This window comes from Cydia pomonella, chromosome 26 (assembly GCF_033807575.1).
Source record: "Cydia pomonella isolate Wapato2018A chromosome 26, ilCydPomo1, whole genome shotgun sequence".
NCBI classification, from domain to species: domain Eukaryota; kingdom Metazoa; phylum Arthropoda; class Insecta; order Lepidoptera; family Tortricidae; genus Cydia; species Cydia pomonella.
In genome coordinates, this window is record NC_084728.1 from 3316567 (window position 1) to 3341434 (window position 24868).

The following is a 24868-nucleotide window of genomic DNA, read 5'->3' on the forward strand; positions in this document are numbered from 1 at the left end:
TTACAAGTGCGACAGAGAGGCAACACGTCGAACGTGGTTCGCGGTAGGCCCTCTGCTTATTTATTAATGTGGGCGATTTTGCCGTTCAAGAATAGGTTTATGCCACGAGCGGCGCTGTCGCTAGATCCTAGATGCTGCTTAAATCATCTATAAAGATGTATAGGTAAAAAACTTAAGTAAGTCACCTGTTGTATGTAGTTGTGACGTGTTCGAATAGACAATACATGTTTAAAAGACACACACAAACAAAACTAATGTCTATTCGAACACGTCACAACTACATACAACAGGTGACTTACTTAAGTTTTTTACCTATACAGGGCCTGACAATGATGATGATTTTGTTATAAATAATAAATAAATAAATATTATAGGACATTATTACACAAATTGACTAAGTCCCACAGTAAGCTCAATAAGGCTTGTGTTGAGGGTACTTAGACAACGATGTATATAATATATAAATATTTATAAATACTTAAATACATAAAAAAACACCCATAACTCAGGAACAAATATCCATGCTCATCACACGAATAAATGCCCTTACCAGGATTTGAACCCGGGACCATCAGTTTCGTAGGCAGGGTCACTACCCACTAGGCCAAACCGGTCGTCCGTCGTTATATATATGCATTCTATAAACTTAAAACTACGAGTAAACACTATTTAGGCGACAAAACGGGCGTAGCTCCGTTGAATGGTTCAAATCATTTGTTAAAAATCCATAGTATTGGTTTTTATGATAAAAACGCCAGAACTATTGATATAAAGTATCAGGAACTCTAGAACTATGGTGCATGCTAATAGAACTCCAATAAAAACGTGATCTGCTAGACTTTGATATGCCAACTTCACAGACATACCATCAGCTTCGTAGGCAGGGTCACTACCCACTAGGCCAGACCGGTCGTCATCGTTATAAAAAAATAGTTTAAATGTGTTAGAAGATATAGTTTTATCTAAATCTTAACCTATATCAACAGCCAGGGTATAAATCGGCGCAGGTTATGTCAACAACAAGTGTGTCAGTGGCATGACCGTTACTGTGAAAGTCGAGTCGGCGTGGGTCGCGCCGCGTTCGCTATGCTTGCGCGCGCGCAGGTCGGTACACCAGCGTATTGAGACCTTTGGCTACTGGGGCCCATTTCTCGAAAGATATTAGTCTAATATTATTAGTGTGGGCATTGTGAATGACATCTCGCTTTGTGTGGTAGGGCACAGCCAGCGGATGTCATTCCAGATCTAGAGCAGAGCCCAACTGGGGAAGTACCTCCACCTTACAGAAAACCGCAGCCAAATAACACTAGACCCTACTCATAGTGTTGTGTTCCTGCCGGTGAGTAAGGTTGCCAGAGCTCAACGAGGGGGAGGGGGAAATGCTAGGGTCGGCAACGCGCATTTAACTCCTCTGGAGGTTACGGAGACTGCTTACCATCAGGCGGACCGTATGCTTGTTTGCCACCGACGTAGTATAAAAAAAAAGTGTGTTGCCATGGTATGAATTGACAGTTCGTGGACTAATATTATTAGTTTAATACCGTTTGAGAAATGGGCCCCTGGGGTTTTTACTTTTACGCGCAAATTCTATTTATATGTTTGACCATACGCTGATGGGTGGATACCTACCTACGTCATACTAAACAACTTTTGCTATAGGGCCAACCCCGGAATTGCGAAAAATCTGCTGTTTTATGGAAAACGTTTCCAATTTGCAAAGTCCTTACCGAATACTATATAGTTCAGCAGCGTGATGAACTCGCTCAGTCTCGCCAAGCGTTTTAAATAACACGCGGTTGGCGTGGCCGGTGCGGTGTAAGGTGTGCTAAAAATGCCCGGAATTTTATTAATGAAAGGATAAAAATGATTTTGGCGACCGGTTCGGCCTAGTGGGTAGTGCCTACAAAGCTGATGGTCCCGGGTTCAAATCCTGGTAAGGGCATGTATTTGTGTGATGAGCATGGATATTTGTTCCTGAGTCATGGGTGTTTTCTATGTATTTAAGTATTTATATATTATATATATATCGTTGTCTAAGTACCCTCAACACAAGCCTTATTGAGCTTACTGTGGGACTTAGTTAATTTATTTTGTGTAATAATGTCCTATAATATTTATATTTATATTATAAAAATGATCTAATTTCGAGAATATTTGGCATTATATTGAAGAAATACGAGTAGTAAATACAATCGTGATATAATAGACAGCTTTTCAGTCGACTACCGTGTTTAGGTAATGAAGCTCGCTGAGTTGCCTAAGTAAGGTACGAGATTGAAAAGCTTGATTATATCACTATTGTTTTTTTTTTTCTTAATTCTTTTATTTATTTAGGGACTTTTAATCTAAAGATTATGCCAGTCCCATCGTACCTTAAACTATGTAAATTACAATCACTCATCAATCCAGTGGCGGATTTGCCCTAAGGCCAAGTAGGCCCGGGCCTAGGGCGGCAAGACATTAGGGGCGGCTGCAAGGCGGCAGTCGATATGATGGGTGCTGAGAAAGGGGCGGCTAGTAGTTACTACCAGGCCTGGGGCCTAAGGCGGCCAACACTGCAAATCCGCCACTGCATCAATCACGGCCTGACAGTATACTGACTAATAGAATTATAGATAAATAAATATACCTCCTTTGCCTCTTCTGAATTTGGTGTCGCCAAGATGCTTTGGAATGCGCCTAAATCACTATTGTAAACAATACTTTTTCTACGAGTAATCTAAAATAATAGTTTATTTACTATAAAACCTAAATAATTAATGAAAATTTGTAAGTATCTCAGTACACAACAATGTAGTACAAAAGACATAATCGCGCGACTATTTAGACTCGCCCTGCCCCCGTTTAATATTTTCCATTGGAGCGCGGCGGCACACGTGATTGCTCTTTTTATAGTTGACTACAGCGTATGGAAATTAATATTATACTAATTAGTATTATAGAAAAATACGCAATTATAGTTTGGTAAGGACCACCCCACACTAGCGTATTTTAAGTGTTGCCGTCTAGTCAGTGCTATGGAATCGATAAGCACAACTCATACTATAGAATGTGCCTGAAGCCTTTTAAACAGTTCATTTAGATGAGAACCAAAATGTAGTTACAGGCCAATTCCAACAATGCAAGGTGCCCGTGAGCATTGCGAGACATTTTAACTAAGCATTCCTGGTAATATTTAGAAACTAAAATGTCATATAAAATTTTCTGGATTAGACCTAGTTTCAGAGATAATTAAATGTTTTTCGAAATCATTATTTCGCCATAGGTCGGTACAAAACACATTTTTGACTGTGGTATTGAGGTCTAGTCTGGACATACCTATTGATTGACATCGAAAAATTAAAAAAAATGTATTCGAGAGGCTACCCCCAAATAAAAAAAACTTTTTTGTTAATTTTAGGTTATGTGTTTATCAATAAAAATTACGTTTTATGAAAAAAAAAATTATGTCGAATTTCACAAAAAGTCATATAACATTTTTTGCTTCTGTTGCCACCAGGAATGCACCGTTAAAATCTCTCGCAATGCTCACGGGCACCTTGTATAATGTGATACTGATCTAGCATAGATCTGAAATCATTCCAATATGAGATGGTTCCAATCTCCTTAATAAGCCTGCTGAATTGTGCATTATGAACCATAATGTCACTTTTGACATTAACACATCAGTATCAGATCAGTATCATTCATTCATTCTTTTAAAATTATGGCTTCAGTTCAGTGGGACTATTTCGCCAGTATTAGGAGCTTTAAATACGACTATTGTACGGTTAGTACAAGACAGTGTACGGTGATTTTATTAGCCCTTGTAAAGCGATAGCTAGCTTTACAAGTAGTACGTGGACCGGCCGTTGACTCCAAAATGGTGGCTAAACGCGTTTCATTAATTCTCACATTACCTCAGTTTACTGTATAATAAGCTATCAATATTACACTTTAAACAATATTAATGAGCAGAAAACAAAAGAATTAATCACGAGGCTAATTATCAAGATGGCGTTCCAGTATCATATTGGAATTATGGAGTGTGGAATTAAGAGGAGTGGCAATGGCATCTCTTATGGTAGAACTGTTTTTTTTTTTAATTTATTGAGAAACAACATATGAGAAACTTAGCTAATAGCTATGAATTGATTTCGTTATAGACCTATAGTTTCCTAATTTTAAATTTTTCGATGTACAATTGAAAAAATAATAATAGTGTAAACTTATAGCGTACATAACAAAAGCGTAAATGTATATAATATATATATATATATAGAGAACTGAGAAAATACCTAAATCACAGGTACCTATTATCAGGTTGCTGCAACTTTTAACCGTTATTTTAGAAAAGAATATACTGCTCTTTTAAAGAGGCCTAATGAATTGCAAAACAAATCTGCGTCCATACATTTTTCATTGTACTGCCTACATGCGCGCCCAATATATGAATGCTGTGCGTATTTCGTTCTGCTGTTAGAAATGCTAAATAATGCCTTACTGCGACAACTACGTTCATTTCTACGGGGGACACGGAAACCAATTTTATGTAATAAGTCGGGGGCATCTGAATAAAAATACTAAATCTGTACAGGACCGTCTAAGTGAAAGTGGCTGGATATTATGATGTGTAGCCGAGGAAGCGTAATTTACATAGTTACGACTGTTGCAAAAGTGTCCAGCTATCAGCTATAAATAATAGTTCCAAATCTCTCCAGAGTAGCGCTAGAGTAGCTAAGAACCTAGGCGTTATTGACGGAGTGAATTGCGCTGTCTATGATTTGATTTTTTTGTTCAAGTACTCTAGGTATTGTAGCGCCACCTATTTAGAGTTCTTTGATGACACTTTTTGGTACATGGAGATTTCGTTCCTTATCTCCACCTTCCGTAATTGGAATGAGATGTAAATAACTAAAACATGAATCTAAAAACGTCACTTTGACACTTATCATATCAGTAAAATTTTGTAATGAGATTTAATAACTAAACCTCGAATTGGCTTGTTAGAATCGTATACAATCGATCTTCAACAACTTAGATAGCTTTACCCAAAACTACCACGGAAGGAAAGGTTAATTGTAATGAATCTGACCATTGTTTGTAAATGAGGTGATCAAAATTCGGCTCACAGAGCCTCCGCCGCGAAAGAATAGCGGCTTTGATGAGAATCACTTCATTCAGTTCATTCCACAGATAAACTGTGTTTCGTCCTCTCGACCGCGGCGAGCTGTGATTGGTCCATATCATTATAGTTGACTAAATCGTTTCGAAATGAATATTATAGTTAAGTTGGGAGCCCATACATGAAAAGTACCCACTTACAGTTTGGTGTACGAAATCTTAATTCAATCTACGAGTAGAAAAAAAAAAAAATTTGAAAAGCTTGCTAATAACTTATTTCCCCTTGTTCCAGCCCCGCATTCACCATGGGTCCCCCCATCACGGTGTGGCCGGACAGCCACCCAGGAGACAGACTAGTGTCGCTAGTGGACAAGACGCGGGTGTTGTTGAAAGTGACTGTGTGTTTGTTTGTTCTCCATACCCTGCTGGGGCAGAGTGCGAGGGCGGGCCCTGTTATATTTAATGTGGACTATTTGCAAGGTAAGAAAAAACTCATAAATTTATTTAGCACATAGGCTATAAGTAGGGTTGCCATCCGTCCGGGTTTCCCCGGATTTGTCCTAGTTTAGAGGGCGTCCGGGGAGCGTCCGGGGATTTGTGGTCCGAGTTTTAAAATTTAAAACCTTAGGCCGCCCGCGACACACGCACAGCCTGTTTAAAAAAACCTGTTGACATGTCCGAGTTCTGGACTCTAAAATCCGGGGTTTTCACGCGTCTTGTCCTGGTTTCCAAATTTTAGAGATGGCAACCCTACCTATAAGGGCACTTTTACATTTATATTAATTTTTTTTTGCTATTGGCCGTCCTTTACGCGTTATTTACGAAAATATAAAAAAAACTTACCATACAATTGACTAAATTAACTTTCCCGCTTGATTATCTCTTTAAATATTGATCCTAGAGAAAAATGTACGAATTTTTCTCGTAGGCATTATATGTGACATTATCTATGAAAAGAGAAGCGCCACAGGCCTCAAAGCGCCACAAAAGTTGTTTACATTGGTCTAAGAACTCGCAAGTGTTTAATTATTTGTGTGAATTAAAGAGCTGCAATAGCAATATAATTTTATAACAAAATCTAGTAAGACAATTTGATCGATACTGTTAGTTACGAGTATGAATTTTAATTTATTAAAAAGTAATTAAATGTAGGGCACAATAAAAATAAACTAAGTTATCTATTAAATAAAACTAAATTAAAACTAAAAACTAATACTAAATAAAATTAAAATATGTCTAAAAAATTTAGCCTCTTTGGCATGAGATAAAAGCGCCTAGAAGATCAGTTTCAGGCACTAACTCTCCAATATGCAGGTTATGTAAAATTGCTAATGGTTGCTGTGACAAGGCGGATATGCACTATGACCCACTAAATAAATTTATAAAATCTGTCCGAAAATATTTTTTTAAACATAAGTAATTAGAATTTAAGTTAAAATTTTGGTACTTCTATAGTTGTTTACTTATATTTGTTTCGCATGCCGTGTTTACCTGTAAGTAATTGTGACACCACTCCTTACATGTATTAGCTTGTACGTTTTGAATGTATCGATGTCAACAATTGTTGGTGAACCTTAAATAAATAAAAATAAAAATAAAAAAATAAAATAGATAGCAAATTAGCAATTTATCACAATGATGTGGATATTAAAACAATATAAGTATGGTTATCTAAAAGGCTGATCAGACAGCTGACCAGGCTGACAGGTGACCGAAGAGCTGGCAGCTTTCTCGTACAACGCATTAGCATCGCAATACAGCGAGGAAATGCTGCCAGTATCCTCGGCACCATGCCAAAGGGGTCAAACTTTTTACACGTATTTTAATTTTATTTAGTACTTATTAATTTTCAGTTTCAGTTTAGTTTTATTGAATAGATAAGTTCGTTTATTTTATTAATGTACCATTCATAGTATGGTAGTGATTAAATGTCCATAACCTGAAAGTTTAAAAATATAAGGTATTTTTAACTTCCAAAAAGGAATAAGATGGGCTCTTAGTGACCGTGACGTCACGATCAGTTATCGTTATGTTAGGAGCGTTTCCCGAGTGAAGTACGACTGTCGGACTTTGACTATCATATCTGACTTTTGTATTAATTTAATGCAATGGGTCCCATGTAGATATTTGAACTTAAAAACAGACCTGATCGATTGATGCCAAATCATATCGTAACTCCAAAGACCCATATGCGTCTCGCGTAGGGTCGCGGGTGACATGTGGGAAGATCTGCGGATCCGGATCTAGATCCGGATAGTTTCATACATTTTGTATCCGGATTGGAAACTCTAATAGGCTCGCGAGCCCTTGGCTTAGACGGACTGTATGTATCTGTCAAAGTAGGTAGTGGTGCTCGTTTGTAGGTATCCTTTGTCGCGTGACCTAGAGTCGGTGAAAGTTTGAAACACGGCGGTATCGATGACAGTCATCTTCATATATCTCGATCTGTAGGGCTAAGATGGTCGGGTCTTTACCATTTGTCATTATGCCTGTCACGTTCTAACAAGTATATAAGCGCGAAAGTGACAGGCATAGTGACAAGTGAAAAAAATGGAACCATGATGCCACCGCTGCGTGCAGGTAGCGCGTCTTTGCCAACGACTTAGTTAACCTTTTTTTAAACTATGTCGGTGGCAAACAAGCATACGGCCCGCCTGATGGTAAGCAGTCTTCGTAACCTATGTACGCTTGCAACTCCAGAGCCGTTGCCAACCCTGCATACCCTCGTTGAGTTCTGGCAACCTTACTCACCGGTAGGAACACAACACTATGAGTAGGGTCTACTGTTATTTGGCTGCGGTTTTCTGTAAGGTGGAGGTACTTCCCCAGTTGGGCTTTGCTCTAGATCTGGTTAGTCAAATTAGTTTCTTTTTTCGAACTATCAAAACGATTAGCCACTATGGAATATATATGGAAAACAGAACAATGACGTCACGGTCAACCTCCCTACTCTTTATAGTTCTTTCGGATTTGTTAAATAGAAATTGTGTCCGAAAATAACTGCGGTCTAGATTTTTCTTATATTTTGTGGTGCTTTATCTCTTGAATGGTGTAAAATATATATTTACAGTACATATGGGGCTACTTTATAGCACTAGTGCGAGAAGTAGCATATTATGTTACTGTGTCGAACATTTAAAGGGCCATATGTACTGTAAAACGTTGTACGATACATGTGCGAATAGGTAATTCGCAACTCGTGTCGATTTAAAACACTCCCTTCGGTAGTGTTTTAATTTATCGCCACTCGTTTCGAATTTCCTATTTTTCGCACTTGTATCGTAATGTACTATTTTAATACTGGAAACATCCCTATTATTTTCATTTTTTATGATAGAGGAGGCAAACGGGCAGGCGGAACACCTGATGGTGAGCGATTACCGCCGCCCATGGACACCTGCAACACCAGAGGGGTTGTAAGTGTGTTGCCGGCATTTAAGATGGGAGTACGCTCTTTTCTTGAAGGTTTGAAGCTCGTATCGGTCGGGAAGTATCGCAGGCGACTTTTCATTCCACAGTTTAGCTGTGCGAGGCAGAAAGTAATACGGTAATGTTTAACTTATTAACTTAATATATATTACAATACAACTTATACACATTACATTACAATACAATATATATATATTACAACTTGTACCTAACAATCATAACTTTCGATAACTACATTAGAAAGTCATCTTCATTTCAAAATTCCCAATAACCAAGCCTATTGTCACAAACGGTAAGACAAGGCAATAAAAAAGGAAAGTAAATGAGTCACTTTGACGATTAAAAATACATTTTGCCGTGACCACCTGAGATAGGATATGAGTGTGACACACGAACGCCTGCCTCACCACGCCAAGATGACAAGTGCGGCATCCATAGATATAAGATTCCTAAAGATGGAGTCTAAGCCAGCTGTCACCGTGGCATCACACACACAGCCACGTTTTTATGTACGATTAACAATGAGTAACAAGACGTTGTGGTCATGTCGATAAAGTCATATCAATAAACTATCGGCATTTTCTACAATTTTAATTTTACTTGAAAGGATTTAAACTACCTAAAATGAACAGATAACCATAAACCATTATAACACCACTTTATACAAGGTGCCCGTGAGCATTGCGGGAGATTTTAACGGTGCATTCCTGATGGCAACAGAAGCAAAAAATGTTATATGAGTTATGTGAAATTCGACAAAAAAAAAATTGTGTTTTTTTTTCCCTTTTGTCGAACACATTAAACGTAATTTTTATTGATAAACACATAACCTAAAATTAACTAAAAAGTTTTTTTTTTATTTGGGGGTAGCCTCTCGAATAATTTTTTAAAATTTTTCGATGTCAATCAATAGGTATGTCCAGACTAGACCTCAAAGTGGCAATAGCGCAGTCAAAAATGTGTTTTGTACCGACTTATGGCGAAAGAATGATTTCGAAAAACATTTAAATATCTCCGAAACAAGGCCTAATCCAGAAAATTTTATATGCCATTTTAGTTTCTAACTATTACCAGGAATGCTTAGTTAAAATGTCTCGCAATGCTCACGGGCATCTTGTTTATTCATATCAACCAGTATGATTTTGTGAGTTCGATATTAGAATAATCAACGGCGGCAATCTATGTTACACCGGCCAAAACCAACAAGTGCGAGTCACACTCGCCCACCGAGGTTTCCGTACTTTTTTGTATTTGTTGTTATAGCGGCAACAGAAATACATCTGTGAAAATTTCAACTGTCTATCACGGTTCATGAGATACAGCCTGAACAGACGGACAGACGGACGGACAGCGGAGTCTAAGTAATAAGGTCCCGTTTTACCCTTTGGGTCCGAAAAAATCAGAGATCAATCATGATCTAGTTTTGTCCGAAGCAATGTGCTTGGTATGCGTCATTGTGAACCATCACAGCTGATTTGAGGTCGTTGAACTTGCGGAATGCGTACAGTCGCCGGTGTCAGGGTCGTTGCAAATGGTCAACGTGGGAAACAAGGCCCTAAGAGGAAAGGGGCGACCGGTTCTCCATATAAATGTAGTCCTCATTTTCCTCTTAGGTTATTAACGTTATAGATAGTATGTTTACACAATTTGATGTACATTGACCATACTATAGTAATGTCCCTTTGTTTTTTATTTTTTTAGATTTTATTGAATATTATAAAAGTTAGGAGCGAATAAAAAGTTAGAAACTGCAATAGATATCATACACTGAATAAGAATCAGGCGTTACTTTGCGGAAATCCATATTACTTAAAATTTGAACCCGGGACCATCGGCTTCGTAGGTCTCGCAGGCGGGGACCAACAACACAAAACGACTATAAGTAACCCTCTGTTGGTCCCCGCCTGCGATACTTACCATCAACAACAATATTCTTGTGGGGCTTGTTTTCCTCTTTTTTAGTTTGCATTTCGGGTTTTTTTTTTATAATAATTATTTTTTTTTTGTTGGAAGTTAGACTACACGGTATAAATCGGTGCACACTGGTTATACAGTACTTTAACGATGGGAAAAATACATAGTACCTACTTGTTATCAAATTTCGCGCATTCTCACCATTACCCCAATTCTATCGCTATAACAGCTAACGGGTTAAACTAACATTACGTCTGGTTAACGGATGAAACCAGTTTGGGAGACACGGCGCTGGGCAAACATACATACGTCATATATACCGTTCATAGTCAAGGTACCCTGTAGATTAGACATTACTGCAGCTATATTGCAACGCGACATTACTGTTTATTTATTTATTATTATTATTTGTATCTCTTGGGATTTCACGGGTCTTTAAATCCCGGTCTTTTGATAGGCTTGGAAATATAGATTCAACACGTAGAGGCCCTTTGGGGAGCTTTAATGTCATGTAGAACGCCTGCTGGAACCCGTTCACAGGCGCAACAATAGACACCCATGAACCGGTCGCAGCATGCATTGGGACTATTGTAGAAAAAGTGAACAGTAGGTATAACGGTCTATGGCTTGAAGTTTGGGAGGACAATGAGACTGGGTTGTTGCAAAGACGTTCGGGCACCTGCGATAACAATGTTTTCACAAGTTATCGAGGCAGGTGGTGACTCGCCGCCCACTAGATGGGCCCCTGAAACTGCCGTCGTGAAGACGACCAGGAGCAACACCAGTGTGAATGACTCAGGGGTGTCGAGAGGTGTACGCCGCTTTCTACCCAGAGGCTGATAACAGCCAATGTGCCAACTCGCGTCTTATGTATCTTTCACGTCCACCCCTGGAGCATATAGCTCTAACGACTACTCTCTGGATGGCCAATGAAGGCAAGCCAGAGTTGAGAGTTCCCTTGGACTCTGACCGACGAAGATACGCCGGAGACGGAGATCCTGATCAACTCTCAGGGTCTGAAGGGTCGTTACTCATCGCCACAAGCTGCCCTGCGGTTTTATTTATTATTATTTATACTAATGCTGCCGTCTGCGTTACTGTCGCCATTGTCAAAATTATTATTTTCTCGATAAGATGACCTTTCGTTTGCGGCAGCAATGTCGCTCCGCATAACTACATCAGTAACGTAGCCTGAATCGGAACATAACCTTAACGGCCGAACGAGTTTAGGAGACAAAGCGCTGAGTAAACATACATACGTCACCTACTGTACCGTTCACAGTCAAGGTGAGCTTGAGATGACACACATTTTTTTGGTGACACTAATTTTCACTCGAGGTTGATACAGCAAAAAATTGGCTATGTGCATTTTTCACCCAGAAAACAGAGGTGTCATCATTTCATGTTTAATCGTAGGGCATTATATATTCAATTCATTTATTTAGACATAATAATCTTACAGTCACCAAATCGTTTACATGTTAAATCTTAATTCTAATGTCAAGTTATTGTAATATAAAAATGACAAAAATGTAATACAAATATAATTTATAAACCAATATAAAAATAATTTCCAACTATAAAAGACAAATTCATCAGACGGAAGCATAATAAATAATAGAATAAATGAAATTCAAATTATCATATAAAAAAATACAAACAATCCTCAGGGAAATAGAACATTTAAAATGTGGTAAAATTTTCTGCGAAATCCACCAGCATTATCCGCAAAATTAAAATTATTTATTTACAATAACAATATACATAATGGATACATACAGATGATTACTATAACTAGCTTACATCTAAAATAGGCCCTTGAGGCATTGTACCAAGGAATCCAAGGATGCTTGCGGCATTTCTGCGTTGTATCGCGATACTGATACGTTGTGCGAGAAGCTCTTCGGTCACCAGTTACGTCAACCAGACGTTTCGCGATTTCTCCAAAAAGCTTGTGCGCGCTGGGACCCCATGGACTTAGAGTTTCAACGCCAAATATATCGATTTCATGACCCTCAGAAGCCATCATATTTAGTAACGCCAGTGCCCTAGCCGTGGGGGCACTATCAGCCTGCCGGGTGCGCGCGCGCAACCACAAACCAAATAATCTGATTGCCTCAATATACATTGAGCGAAATCAGAGTGTAGCCTTGAGGTTGCTAAGCCATGCAATCAAGGTGTCACGGTGTTCAGGTCCTCAGCAGGCCCAGGATATGAGTTGAGTGGCCAGCGTTGGAAGATATTTTTGGTGGTCTGCTGTTCCTCTCCACATTCGCAAAGTGGGGAAGACGTCCATCCCCATTTGTATGTGGCTGAATTGCAGCGGCCATGTCCGGTTCTCAGTCTGAAGCGCTGGTGGCCTAGCGGTCAAAGCGTGCGACTTGCAATCCGGGGATCGCGGGTTCAAACCCTGGCTCGTACCAATGAGTATTTCGGAACTTATGTACGAAATATAATTTGATATTTACTAGTCGCATTTCGGTGAAGGAAAACATCGTGAGCAATAAAGCCTAGTTCACCCTCTGGGTTGGAAGGTCAGATGCCAGTCGCTTTCGTAAAAACTAGTGCCTACGTCAATCTCGGGATTAGTTGCCAAGCGGACCCCAGGCTCCCATGAGCCGTGGCAAAATGCCGGGACAACGCGAGGAAGAAGATGTAAAGATAAAGATAAAAGACCTTTAGTCGTGACATTCACAAACACTTACGAACATGTACAGGCAACAAAAACAGAAGAACAGAGCATTAAGTGCGCATCACGAAATGGACCCAACTCAGCAAAATGCTATGAAGCCAGCGCTGGTCTTCCGTCGGACCCATTCGGTGATGCCACGACAGATCAACCTGCCTGCCTGTCTGCCTGTCCAGGCGGCATCAGATTTTCCGAGGAAGGTCTTTTGGTGTCATGTCATTTTGGTAAGTATGTAACTGGGTCACACATTTTATAGCAAACTGTTTCGCGTCTTTCCTGTAGACATAGCAAATTTAAGGGAACCTAAAGCTAATGTTTAAGCGGCACTTTTATAGGCGGGATACATGTTTTCAGTACTTGAGACTCAAATAAGAAGAACGGGATATCTATGTACCAGAGATGTTAACTTTTATTGTATTGTCCACAGAAGTGACCTTTTTCTAAAATATGTTTGACCTAACTATGAATATCTACTAACTAATTGCTCTCATCGATCTGCCGTGTTATTTTATAACGTAGATCGTGATATTCCTGGGCAAATCTTGGGCAATTGGGTATATCATGAAACGGCGTTTCATGAAGTGCCTATAATTTCCTGATCTAACGGATTTTACGATCGGCCGCCGACATATACAATGCGTAGTTGCCATTGGTTGCCATAGACATCCTTGGCACGCTATAAGAAATTTAAAAACACGATATATACCATGACAGAGTTTAATTTAGAAAAGGTTTTTACGAAGGCCGTGAGTACCTTAACATTCCTTACTAACTATTCGCAGCAGAATACATTAATATTAATTTTATACGGTATTATTGGCCACTGCGGAATGCTCCAATTTTATTATTTTTACTGTATAAATGGTGCTACTTTACCGCACTAGTGCATTAATTAGCACATAACTATGTCGAAAATTTAAAGGGCCATATGTACTGTAAAATGTGTTCGTGTTTTAATCCCCACTCGTTGCGAATGTTCTATTTTTCGCACTTGTATCGCAATGTACTATTATGGCCATGTGAGGAGAACAGATGTGCAAGTCAGGGATCGGAAACCGGTATTTTTTCTATGGGAACGAAAACGGTATTTTTTCGTTCTTTGTTAATTATTTCATTTCTAATTGGGCAATCTAATAATACGAAGTCGTTAGCTAAAAACACAACCGAGTCCTATATTTGGAGTATAAAATAAACCGAAATATATGTTTATTTCAAAGTTTTTCCAAAAAACCGGTTCCGATCCCTGGTGCAAGTTATGCTAGTTTCGTTTCAAAAAAGCGGAAATTTCAGGAAAAAATGATAGGAAATTGAGGATTTTTTTTATTTTTGAAATGAACAATTTCGATGCCTATACTAAAATATTTTATGTGGAATAATTAAATTTTTAGACAGTTTTATGGATTTTGGCCACCGTAGCCTGGAGACTAACAAGCAATGGTAAGCGGTTTTCGTAGTCTATGGATGTTGCTATATTAAGGGTGTAATATCTGCGTTTATGACTTATGAATTATGAAGCAATTGTTTCTACGATACAACCTAAAATAAATAATTAATTTGAGCTATCGTTTTGTTCCGTACTCTTGACCGCGGCGAGCTGTGATTGGTCCATTTCGTTATAGTTGACTAAACCGTTGCGAAATAAATATTATAGTTGAGTTCGCCCATACATGAAAAGAACCCAATTACAGTTTGGTATACGAAATCTTAATTCAACCATTACAGTCGACGAAAAAGTCAAATTGACGATAGTGGGGGACGGCGGAAGCGCACTCGACAATAAGATCCCTTTTCATGGATAACGTCACATATAATTACAATTTAGAAATAAAGTCTCAAATTGCTATGTTTGTCCCCACCCGCGCGAAATCGCCATTCATACAAACGTAGTACTCATTTTCCACTAATAGCATGCAAATGTAAAACTTTATCATCGCAATTTTCAGCATATTTTCGCACATTTTAGCGTTATCTTAGTAAATTGCTTATAAGCACAGACACGTGATTTTAGATAGCCCCACATAAATAAGTCAGGGGCTGCAAAATTTGGGGACTTTGGGTGCCAATCACTGTCACATTTTCTCGAAATTAATTGAGCAAACACCGTGTTTTAGGTAGCACAAACATTTGAGAAAAAATTGCTTGCTTCTAGAGATATTTGGGAGAAGTTATCTTCCGTAAACAATTGCCAGTGGCGGGGCAAGACCAAAATTGGGTGTGGGCAAGGTACATTTAGCGAGGCCCTCTGGTGGCTTAAGAAATGACGAATATTTTTTTACGTTGCTTTCCAGTTATACGTATTTGAGGCGCAAGGCCCCTCGGACCGCGAGGCCCTAGGCGGTCGCCCACAACGCCCACGCCTAGCCTAGCGCCGCCTCTGACAATTGCCAGCTCTGAATAATATATTTATGAAAAAATATTTAATGAATTTTGCACTTATGATATGTAGCATTATCTGCATTATCTAGGAAAAGGGACCTTATTGTCGATGGCGCTTACGCAGCACTGCGTCACGCAGCGCAGCGTTGTATGTATTTGTATCGGAGCATAAAGCCGCCGACATAAAGGCGGAAGCGCCATCGACAATAAGGTCCCTTTTCATAGATAACGTCACATATAATTATAAGCTTAAAATACAAAAGTACAGGGGTCTCGGCCCCGAATACATTTTTATGCCATTTGGGGTCGAGACGCTTGGCCCGTGGGGTCCTAATGCTCTACAACTTTTTAAAGAACTATCTAAAAGGCTGGTCGACTTCACAGGTGACCGAAGAGCTGGCAGCTTTCTCGCACAACGTATTAGCATCGCTATACAGCGGGGAAATGCTGCCAGCATCCTCGGCACCATGCCAAAGGGGCCAAATTTTTTAGACATATTTTAATTTTATTTAGTATTAGTTTTTAGTTTTAATTTAGTTTTATTTAATAGATAAGTTAGTTTATTTTTATAATGCCCAATTAAATTTAGAAATAAAGTGTATCACTCTTATTTACCCAACCTATATATCGATTTGGCAAATTGCTATGAGTGTTAACATGTTTGTTTATGTTATTATTGTTGTTTGTAGTTATTATTGTTTGTATTATAACGTTTGAACTGTATTGTTTGTTGTAATTGTTTACCGTTTGTTTGTCAACCTGGGAATACGGATCTAAAGCGGAGTTCAATAGAATTGCAGATAATGTGTATGTTTTTTTTTACTATTAATATATATTTATTCCGACTTTCAATCCGGAGGTCGCGGGTTCAAATCCTGGCTCGTACCAATGAGTTTTTCGGAACTTATGTACGAAATATCATTTGATATTTATCACTAGCTTTTCGGTGAAGGAAAACATCGTGAGGAAACCTGCATACATCTGCGAAGAAATTCAAAGGTGTATGTGAAGTCCCCAATCCGCATTGGGCTAGCGTGGGCCCGAGCCCTCTCGCACATAAGAGGAGGCCTGTGCCCAGCAGTGGGACGTATAAAGAGACTGAATTATATTATATTATATTATATATATTTATTTATTTACAATAACAATATACATAATGGATACATACAGAGGATTACTATAACAAGCTTAAATCTAAAATAGGCCCTTGAGGCATTGTACTAAGGATGCTGGCGGCATTTCCTCGTTGTATCGCAATACTGATACGTTGCGCGAGGAAGCCGCCAGCTCTTCAGTCACCAGTTACGTCAACCAGACGCTTCGCGATTTCTGCATAAAACTTGTGCGCGTTGACCCATGGACGTAGAGTTCCAACACCATATAGTACAAAATTGTGCTCGTAACCTAGGCTCTTATATTTATTACGTTTCAAAATTTCGGCGCTTTCCGCCGCTGCGCCCGCTTTTACATTAGTCCGTTGGAGGTGGAACGGTGCCAGTGTGTCTACGCAGGTAGCATTTAATTAAAATAACAGTTTACTTAATTATTTTAATGATATGAAATTTTACCAAAATCCATAATATCCATAACTCTAATTTGTTCAGCTTTCATTAATAAGAGCGTTAACGATTGCCACTTAGGCTAAGCACCCTGTATTGTTTTAACACTTTTCAAGATGGATTGAGTTAGTAAGATGTGTACAATCTAAGACAATTTCGTCCTTCGAATTTGTCAGGTAAACGAGATGTCGCTGGACAGCCTGTACAAGTGTACAGCTCCGTACATTTTGCAGTAACTGTGTCAAAAGTTGACGTTTGACAATTCAATTACCGCAAAACATATAGCGTACTACAGCGCCATCTGTTTTGTATGTATAAGGGCATGTTTTTCTCTTAGACTTTACTTCTCTATTATAATCAATTCTTTTAGACACTTTCAACTCACTTATTAATCAAACATACCTACATGATATGATATGATATGATATGATATGATATGATATGATATTTATTGGTAAATATTTACATCTACAAGTCATTTTATATACAATTATCTTGTCATAGATTTTACATTGGATGTCTATTACATTATTTGATTATTTACTATACTCTACATATAACATATTACAATACAAACAAGAAGGAAGGAAAATATAAACATAATACCTTAAAATTAAACATTACCTTAACTAAAATACGACTAAATATAAAAAACCTCCCTCAAATCTCCTGTTTCCAGCATAGACCCCAGAATGCTGGCGACGTTACCTCCTCGCACCGCCAGACTTCAGCACCTCTGAGCAAAGGGAGCCCTCTCTGTGGTCCCCCGAGACACCTATCAGGGCTCCTCTACATGATGGCCCATCGTACGCCAGTCTAAGGGAAGCAGCTATGCGGTGGAATGAGATAGCAATATCACTTGCTCCCTCTAACGCATAAATGCGTCCCTTGGACTGGCCTACGCTGGGCCATCGTGTAGCGGAGCCATCAGACGTTCCGACACATTTTTAATAAATTGTTTGGTGTCGAACTACCAAGGATCCATAGTTTCTATAGCAAGTGCCACGAACTCATACACATTCATGACACTTTCTACGAGTGTTATATTCTGCCATTTTTGTCCTTCGTTGGACTTAGTAGTTAAATCACGTTACTGTAGATGGCGTTAGTAACTGTTTGAACGTAACGAGGATAGATGGCGCACTATGTATGGTTTTAAAATCTGACTCGCATGATAAATGATAAAGATCATCGTAAGATTTGTAGTCATAGTCAGATGTTTAATAGTACATATGTGGATTGTTAACCAAGGGATCTTGGCAACACACTAATAATATTAGACTAACACCGTTCGAGGAATGGACCCCAGGCCGGCCGGTATATTGTGATTATTCACCTGATTTTCACATTTTGCTGATTTAAATTAATTAAACGTGCATAAGATGTTTGATTTCGATATTTCTTGTATTTTCGCAGCACTGATTTATGACTGGTGTAAAATAATTTAATTTATCTATAGGTGACCAGACTGACCAGCCTATTCACATGACACGGTATTGTTGTGTCTAAGGTTCTTCAAGTCATAAAATCACTCATGTCATCGTCTATGTTTTATATTACACAAATATGTACAACGGGGTCAAATAACTAGGTATATTTAATTTGTTTATTCTAATGTAACGATGATGCGATTGAAAATTAAAAACCTTAAATCGATGTTAATAGGTCGATTCATAACAGCTGGCACGAGATTTGTATTAAACTGTTTAAATTCCTCTGGAGGTGCAGGCGTCAATAAGCTATGGTAACCGCTTACCAGACGGGCCGTATGCTTGTTTGCCATCGACGTAGTATAAAAAAATCATATAAAATCAACGCCAGCTTTCGTGAATCAACCATACTGGTCAAGTTTTATGGATAATACCTTGATTCTCTTCATAACGTAGTTGCGCCTAAGAAGGACCGTGGTTTTGTTTTTATTATAACTTGCCGTTTCCTTTTTTGATGTTAAATGGTAGTACAGGATATCAGCTAAAAGTTGACATCTTAATTATAGTTCTAGTTAAAACATTTCACGAGTTACACGAGTCCAAACACGACCTTCTGTAATGTGCGTTAAAAGTGCCTTAGTTGAGACATACCTACTGGTAGACATGAGAGTTTTAAAGGAAACTCGCAATTTATATCTGCAAAAAATAAAAAAACCTTACTAATTTGACCAAAACTCATAATTTTTTTTGCTCCTTATGACCTTAGTAATGCGTGTTTAAAATCTGTCGGGTCTTACCAGCCCACGGTATATGATCGTCTATTTAGCTTGAGTAGTTACTGGTGACACCTGTCATTTACATACAAATACATAATAACTTACCGTTCCTGTCTTGGCAGTGTTAAACTGCCAATATCAGATCCAATATTGTGCGTTTTGCCTTATTAGACGACTCTAAAATCCTTCTATAAGGTCCTATTTAGCGACTAAAAACGTCCCATATTCTAACCTAGTCAACATCCGTTTCCTGACTATTTCAATATAATTATATTTCATCGTGTTAACCACTTATTTGTCTTGTTTCAGGTCCAGTGCCACTAGCTAGGAATATACGCCACTTGCCATGCATATCAAGACGAACAGGCCAAGAAGGCCTCTGCATGTTCGCCATAGACTGCCTCAAAGCCAACGGCACACACCTAGGAACATGCATAGACAGGTTCTACTTCGGCTCCTGTTGCCAAGTGCAGGACAAGAACGTTATACCTATAAATAACATCGAAGATAACTCCATAGATGGCGCTAACTTCGTTCATCCACAGACTGAAGAAAAAACTACTATAAAATTTGAAGAAACAACTAAAGTAATAAGGACTACTGAAAAAACTACGCTGGCTGATAAAATAGATATGGAGACAAAGTCTGATGATCTAGATAATAAGATACCTGATGATAAAACTACTCTTGAATTAGAAGCTACTACTAAAGCTGTAAAACCTGAAGAAGCTACAGAAATACCAGGTAAATTATCTACATTCCAAACCGTTTCTGGAGATTTAGTCACAGAAAAATCTACAACGGAAGCGATAAAAACAACCGTTTCGACTACGGAACCAACAACAGCGAAGCCAAGTAGAAAACCTGTGCTTACTTATAAACCTAGACCGACATACAGACCTACTAACTTTACCAAGCCTCAATATATACAGCCAAATAGACCAAAACCTACTAAACCATTATTAGTATACAACACTACCAGAAAACCTATCTATCGTCCGACACCTAAAGTGCCTTCTACTAAAAAGCCATTACCTATCCCTCCTAGATTAAACATCACTATTCTACCACAATCTACTAGCTCTAGACCGATTTTGACTAGACCACTTTCAACTATAACTTTTATAAATGCAACACAAGAAACAACCTCAACAACAACGACAACTGAAACTCCAACAACTGAGAAAACTGTTGAAACCACTGAAATAATAACTGAACCCTCAACAACAACAACCACAACAACAACAACAACGACAGAACAACCAACAACAACAACAGAGCAACCAACAACAGAAGCTGCTACTACAGAAGTAACAACCACGGAAATTGTTACTGAAATTCCGACTTTAAAACCAGTGACGGAGACTGAGATTCCAACAACAGTCAAGTCTACGGATTACCCTCCGTTAGTGACGTGGTCGAGTACGGTGGATGCCGCAACCAAAGCGCCAGAAAATACTACTACGGCTTCTGACGGTGAGTTGTATTTTTTTAACCACTTGATTTCTAAGGATAAAAAGAATTTGAAATAGAGGTTGATTGTCAAAGAAAACTTTGTTGCCACATAAATTTACTGCCATCTTTCGACACATGATTAAAACTTTTAGAACGTCATTTGACTTTGATCCTTATTTTTTCACTGATATGTGTTAAATTTGTTAAATATAAAAAGTGGCGCCATTTGACCGGGCATAACCCAAAGATTATGGTGCCATTGCTCGAAACGTTGCCGCCGTACCTTTGGCCTTTCATCTGTTAGATGGCGCCACTTTTTGATATTTAACAAATTTAACACATATCAGTGAAATAATAAGGAGCAAAGAGAAATGGCGTTCTTAAAGTTTTAATCATGTGTCGAAAGATGGTAGTAATTTTATTGTGGCCACAAAGTTTTATTTGAAAATCAACCTCTATTGTCTCTTTGCTAAGGGTCCGGCCCGAGGCGTCCGACACTTCATTTATGATACCTATAAAATAAATAAGAAGTAATAGAGTGCTCACTCCATACATCAGTTTTGGTACCAAAATGCTTATTATTTTCGCAGTCGCCATCTAGCATCGAGTAGCGGAACTCTCAGTACTGCTACTCGACAATAGCTATCGCGGCAAACAAAAAGTCTAATGCTCAACGAATTTCCACTAATATTATAAGTATTATAACCAGAGTAACCGGAACTCTATTTTCAACTCCTACGCTTAAGTTTAATTTTTCATTGATATTTGTTATTTTGAAAATGAATTTCGCCATACATTCCATGACTAGAGCAAAAAAAACACAGTTTTGAATGTTTTAACTGCTAAATAATATTGAAACCAATTGCAGTAGCTTTCATTCAATACATGGAAAACATAAAGGACGAATGGGACATTGAACTTTTAAAGCGTAAAGCGGTAGAAATTTTACAGCTGTCGGTGAAATATCAAAAATACTCCAAATTTTCCCTTAAATGTTTCATCATTGGTGCCGTTAACATATGTACATGTAACACCTCTGGAGTTGCAGGCGTCCATAGGCTGCGGTGACTGCTTACCATCAGGCGGGCCGTATGCTTGTTTGCCACCGTCGTGGTATAAAAAAAAAAATGTACCTATATTAACTAAAACCATTTACTCAAATCCGTTATTATTTACATACCTATTTAAGTCATACTGAGCAACTTTTATTATGGTTCCATCCCCGAAATCGCGGGGAAAAATGACTTTCCGTTAGAAAATTTCATCGCCAGACTAGCCAAAATGTACGGAATAGACAAATTTTATTTATACTGTCTTTTTCTTCTTCGCGTTGTCCCGGCATTTTGCCACGGCTCATGGGAGCCTGGGTTCCGCTTGACAACTAATCCCAAGATTTGGCGTAGGCACTAGTTTTTACGAAAGCGACTGCCATCTGCCCTTCCAACCCAGGGGGTAAACTAGGCCTTGTTGGGATTAGTCCGGTTTCCTCACGATGTTTTCCTTCACCGAAAAGCGACTTGTAAATATGAAATGCTATTTTGTACATAAGTTCCGAAAAACTCATTGATACGAGCCGGGCTTTGAACCCGCGACCTCCGGATTGCAAGTCGCACGCTCTTACCGCTAGGCCACCAGCGCTTAATTTAGCGTTTTTTTTTAATAAATTTTATTTATACTGTATAATAAATAATAAGGACATAAATAAAAGGGTCAAATTGAAGTCCCACAGTAAACTCATAAAAGGCTTGTGTTGTAGATACTTTGGACAACGATGTACACAATATGTAATATACAAATAGATACTTAATACATAGAAAACACCCATGACTCAGGAACAAATATTTATGCTCGTCACACAAATAAATGCCCTTACCGGGATTCGAGCCCAGGACCACTAGGCAGGGTCACTACCCACTAGGCCAGACCGGTCGTCAAAATTTGACGATTTACTTATTACAATATAATAATTGCATTAAATCATTTCATATGAAAAACAGTAAACAATAATCATTCTGTAATGACTGTGTTTACAATATAAAACGCGTGAGGTCTGTTGGGGTCAAACAACTAGTAATGAATTCTTAATAATTGTTTTTGATCAAGATGTGAAGTGGCTCGGAACAGCAGAGGTTTTCGCGAGGTCATTGTTCTTAATTTATTGCATTAAGTAAATAAGAATCTTCTTCTTCTTTTTAAGGTTCTGTAGTCAACAAGGAACCCTTATAGTTTCGCCATGTCCGTCTGTCTGTCTGTCACCAGGCTGTTTCTAATGAACCGTGATTTCAACTGTCTAGCAGTTGTAATTTTCACAAATGATGTATTTGTGTTGCCGCTATAACAACAAATTCTAAAAAGTACGGAACCCTCGGCGGGCGAGTCCTACTCGCACTTTTTACACTTAGGTTTTTAGAAGTTTTATAAGTAAGCATATTGTGACAGTTTAGAATAACTTTCGGCAATATTTCCGACTTGAATTTGAATTATTATTATTCGTTCTGATACGATCAAAATAATGCAAATGCCTCCTTCAAAACCTGGCTCCTTCATGCCACTTTCCCCCTATTTATAATCTCTATGATTAAATACAATGGTGCTTCAATAAATCATCTAAGAACTGCTATTTTCTATTTGTTCCTTATCGATTGATGATAAATCAAATGACTCGTGACATAGTCCAAGAGTCTAACTTTCCAAGTAATGCTATATTTTAATACAAACAATTAACTCCTTTTGTAACTGTTTTAATTTTAAATAAAAAAAATATTATAGGAAAGTATTACACAAACTGACTAAGTCCCACAGTGAGCTCTATAAGTCTTGTGCTGTGAATACTTAGACAACGATATATGTATTTTTTATAAATGTACATAAAAAACATCCATGACTCAGCCATAAATGCCCTTACCAGAATTCGAACCCAGGACCATCGGCAGGGTCACTGCCCAGACAGGTAACAGGTATAATTTTGTTCTAGTACTTTTCGTTGCCTCCGATGGTTAGGTACTATTTAAAACGACAATTCCTTAAAATATGTTCATTGTAATATCTGAATCACTTTTAGTAATTAAATTTTAGATGCAGAAATAAAACTAACTAAAGTCTTTTTATACATTTTTTGACTACGAGCTTTGTTTATCTGCCGTGTCAAGAGTCGTGTGCATTTGAGTCCGTCTAAGCAAACTTTACAGCGAATTTAACATAAAAAAGCGAGGGAGTGGCATTATAGATGTTAAATTTTCATAGAAATTTCACACATACACTTTGTCAATGGAAATGCCATGGAGTTAGCATAATGGTCCAAATTTTTGCGATTAAAGTATGTTTAAAAGGCTTTGAATTAAACGCACTCTGAATAGGGAATATTACGCGAAACTCTGCGTAGAGGGCGCCACTACCACAATCCATCACACTCTGAGGACCTAGACGAAAGAAGATAATTGAAATTTCGTTATCTAACCTCTCTATCACTCTTGCATATTTGAGCGATAATGAGACAGATAACTAAATTTCGATTTTCGCGTTTTCCGGTAGGCCCTTTGTAAACAAATCGCCTTGTGAAAACTTGTCAAGAAACAGTTTAAGGTACAGTACGTATAAGTTAGTCTATGGTTTACGATAGGTGCTAGTGCTGCATTCCGGCGGCAGAAAATTGCAGTAATACTCCCTATTGAAATCCTTCTTACTACCAACTAATTTTGCTTACGGAATATTAAAATATATGATACGAAAATTGTACATAGCTCTTTGCCTAATTTATTGGTAAAATGAGTAATGCCCAGTCAACGATCGTTGAGACCGTGGGCGCACAAATCAATGCTTATTTTGACAAAAAAAAGTAGGACAATCTTTCAAGTAAATATAGAAATATCAATCTTAAAACAACTGGATAAAACTTGAAATTGAAGGTAACAATATAAACTTGTGTTCTTTTGATTTTGCGGTTTTTATGAGAAAAACGTTGACCGGAGGTGTCATATTTGTGTTAGTCACATTTAATGTTCAAAACTCATTAGAATTGAGTGTTTGTTTGTATCGTTGCAAGTAAAAAATGAAGATTTACCGAATTTAAGCTTTAGTTATTATTGGATTGAGCGAAAACACTTCAACTAATGTTGTTTTGAGGTCTTTAAGTACAAT

At 38.2% G+C, this 24868-nt stretch overlaps 1 protein-coding gene across 2 annotated transcripts in view; it reads left to right on the forward strand.

Annotated features, from left to right (window-relative positions):
* The window catches only part of LOC133532156 (serine proteinase stubble), a 56381-nt gene that overhangs the window by 9672 nt on the left and 21841 nt on the right, over positions 1-24868 (forward strand). For both annotated transcript variants that reach the window (XR_009801654.1, XM_061870698.1), the window contains exons 2-3: positions 5396-5583; positions 19586-20752. Coding sequence is in view for 1 of the 2 variants with exons in the window: in XM_061870698.1 (XP_061726682.1) it covers positions 5409-5583; positions 19586-20752 (1342 nt within the window). In the remaining variant the exon portion in view is untranslated. The remainder of the gene's footprint in view (positions 1-5395; positions 5584-19585; positions 20753-24868) is intronic.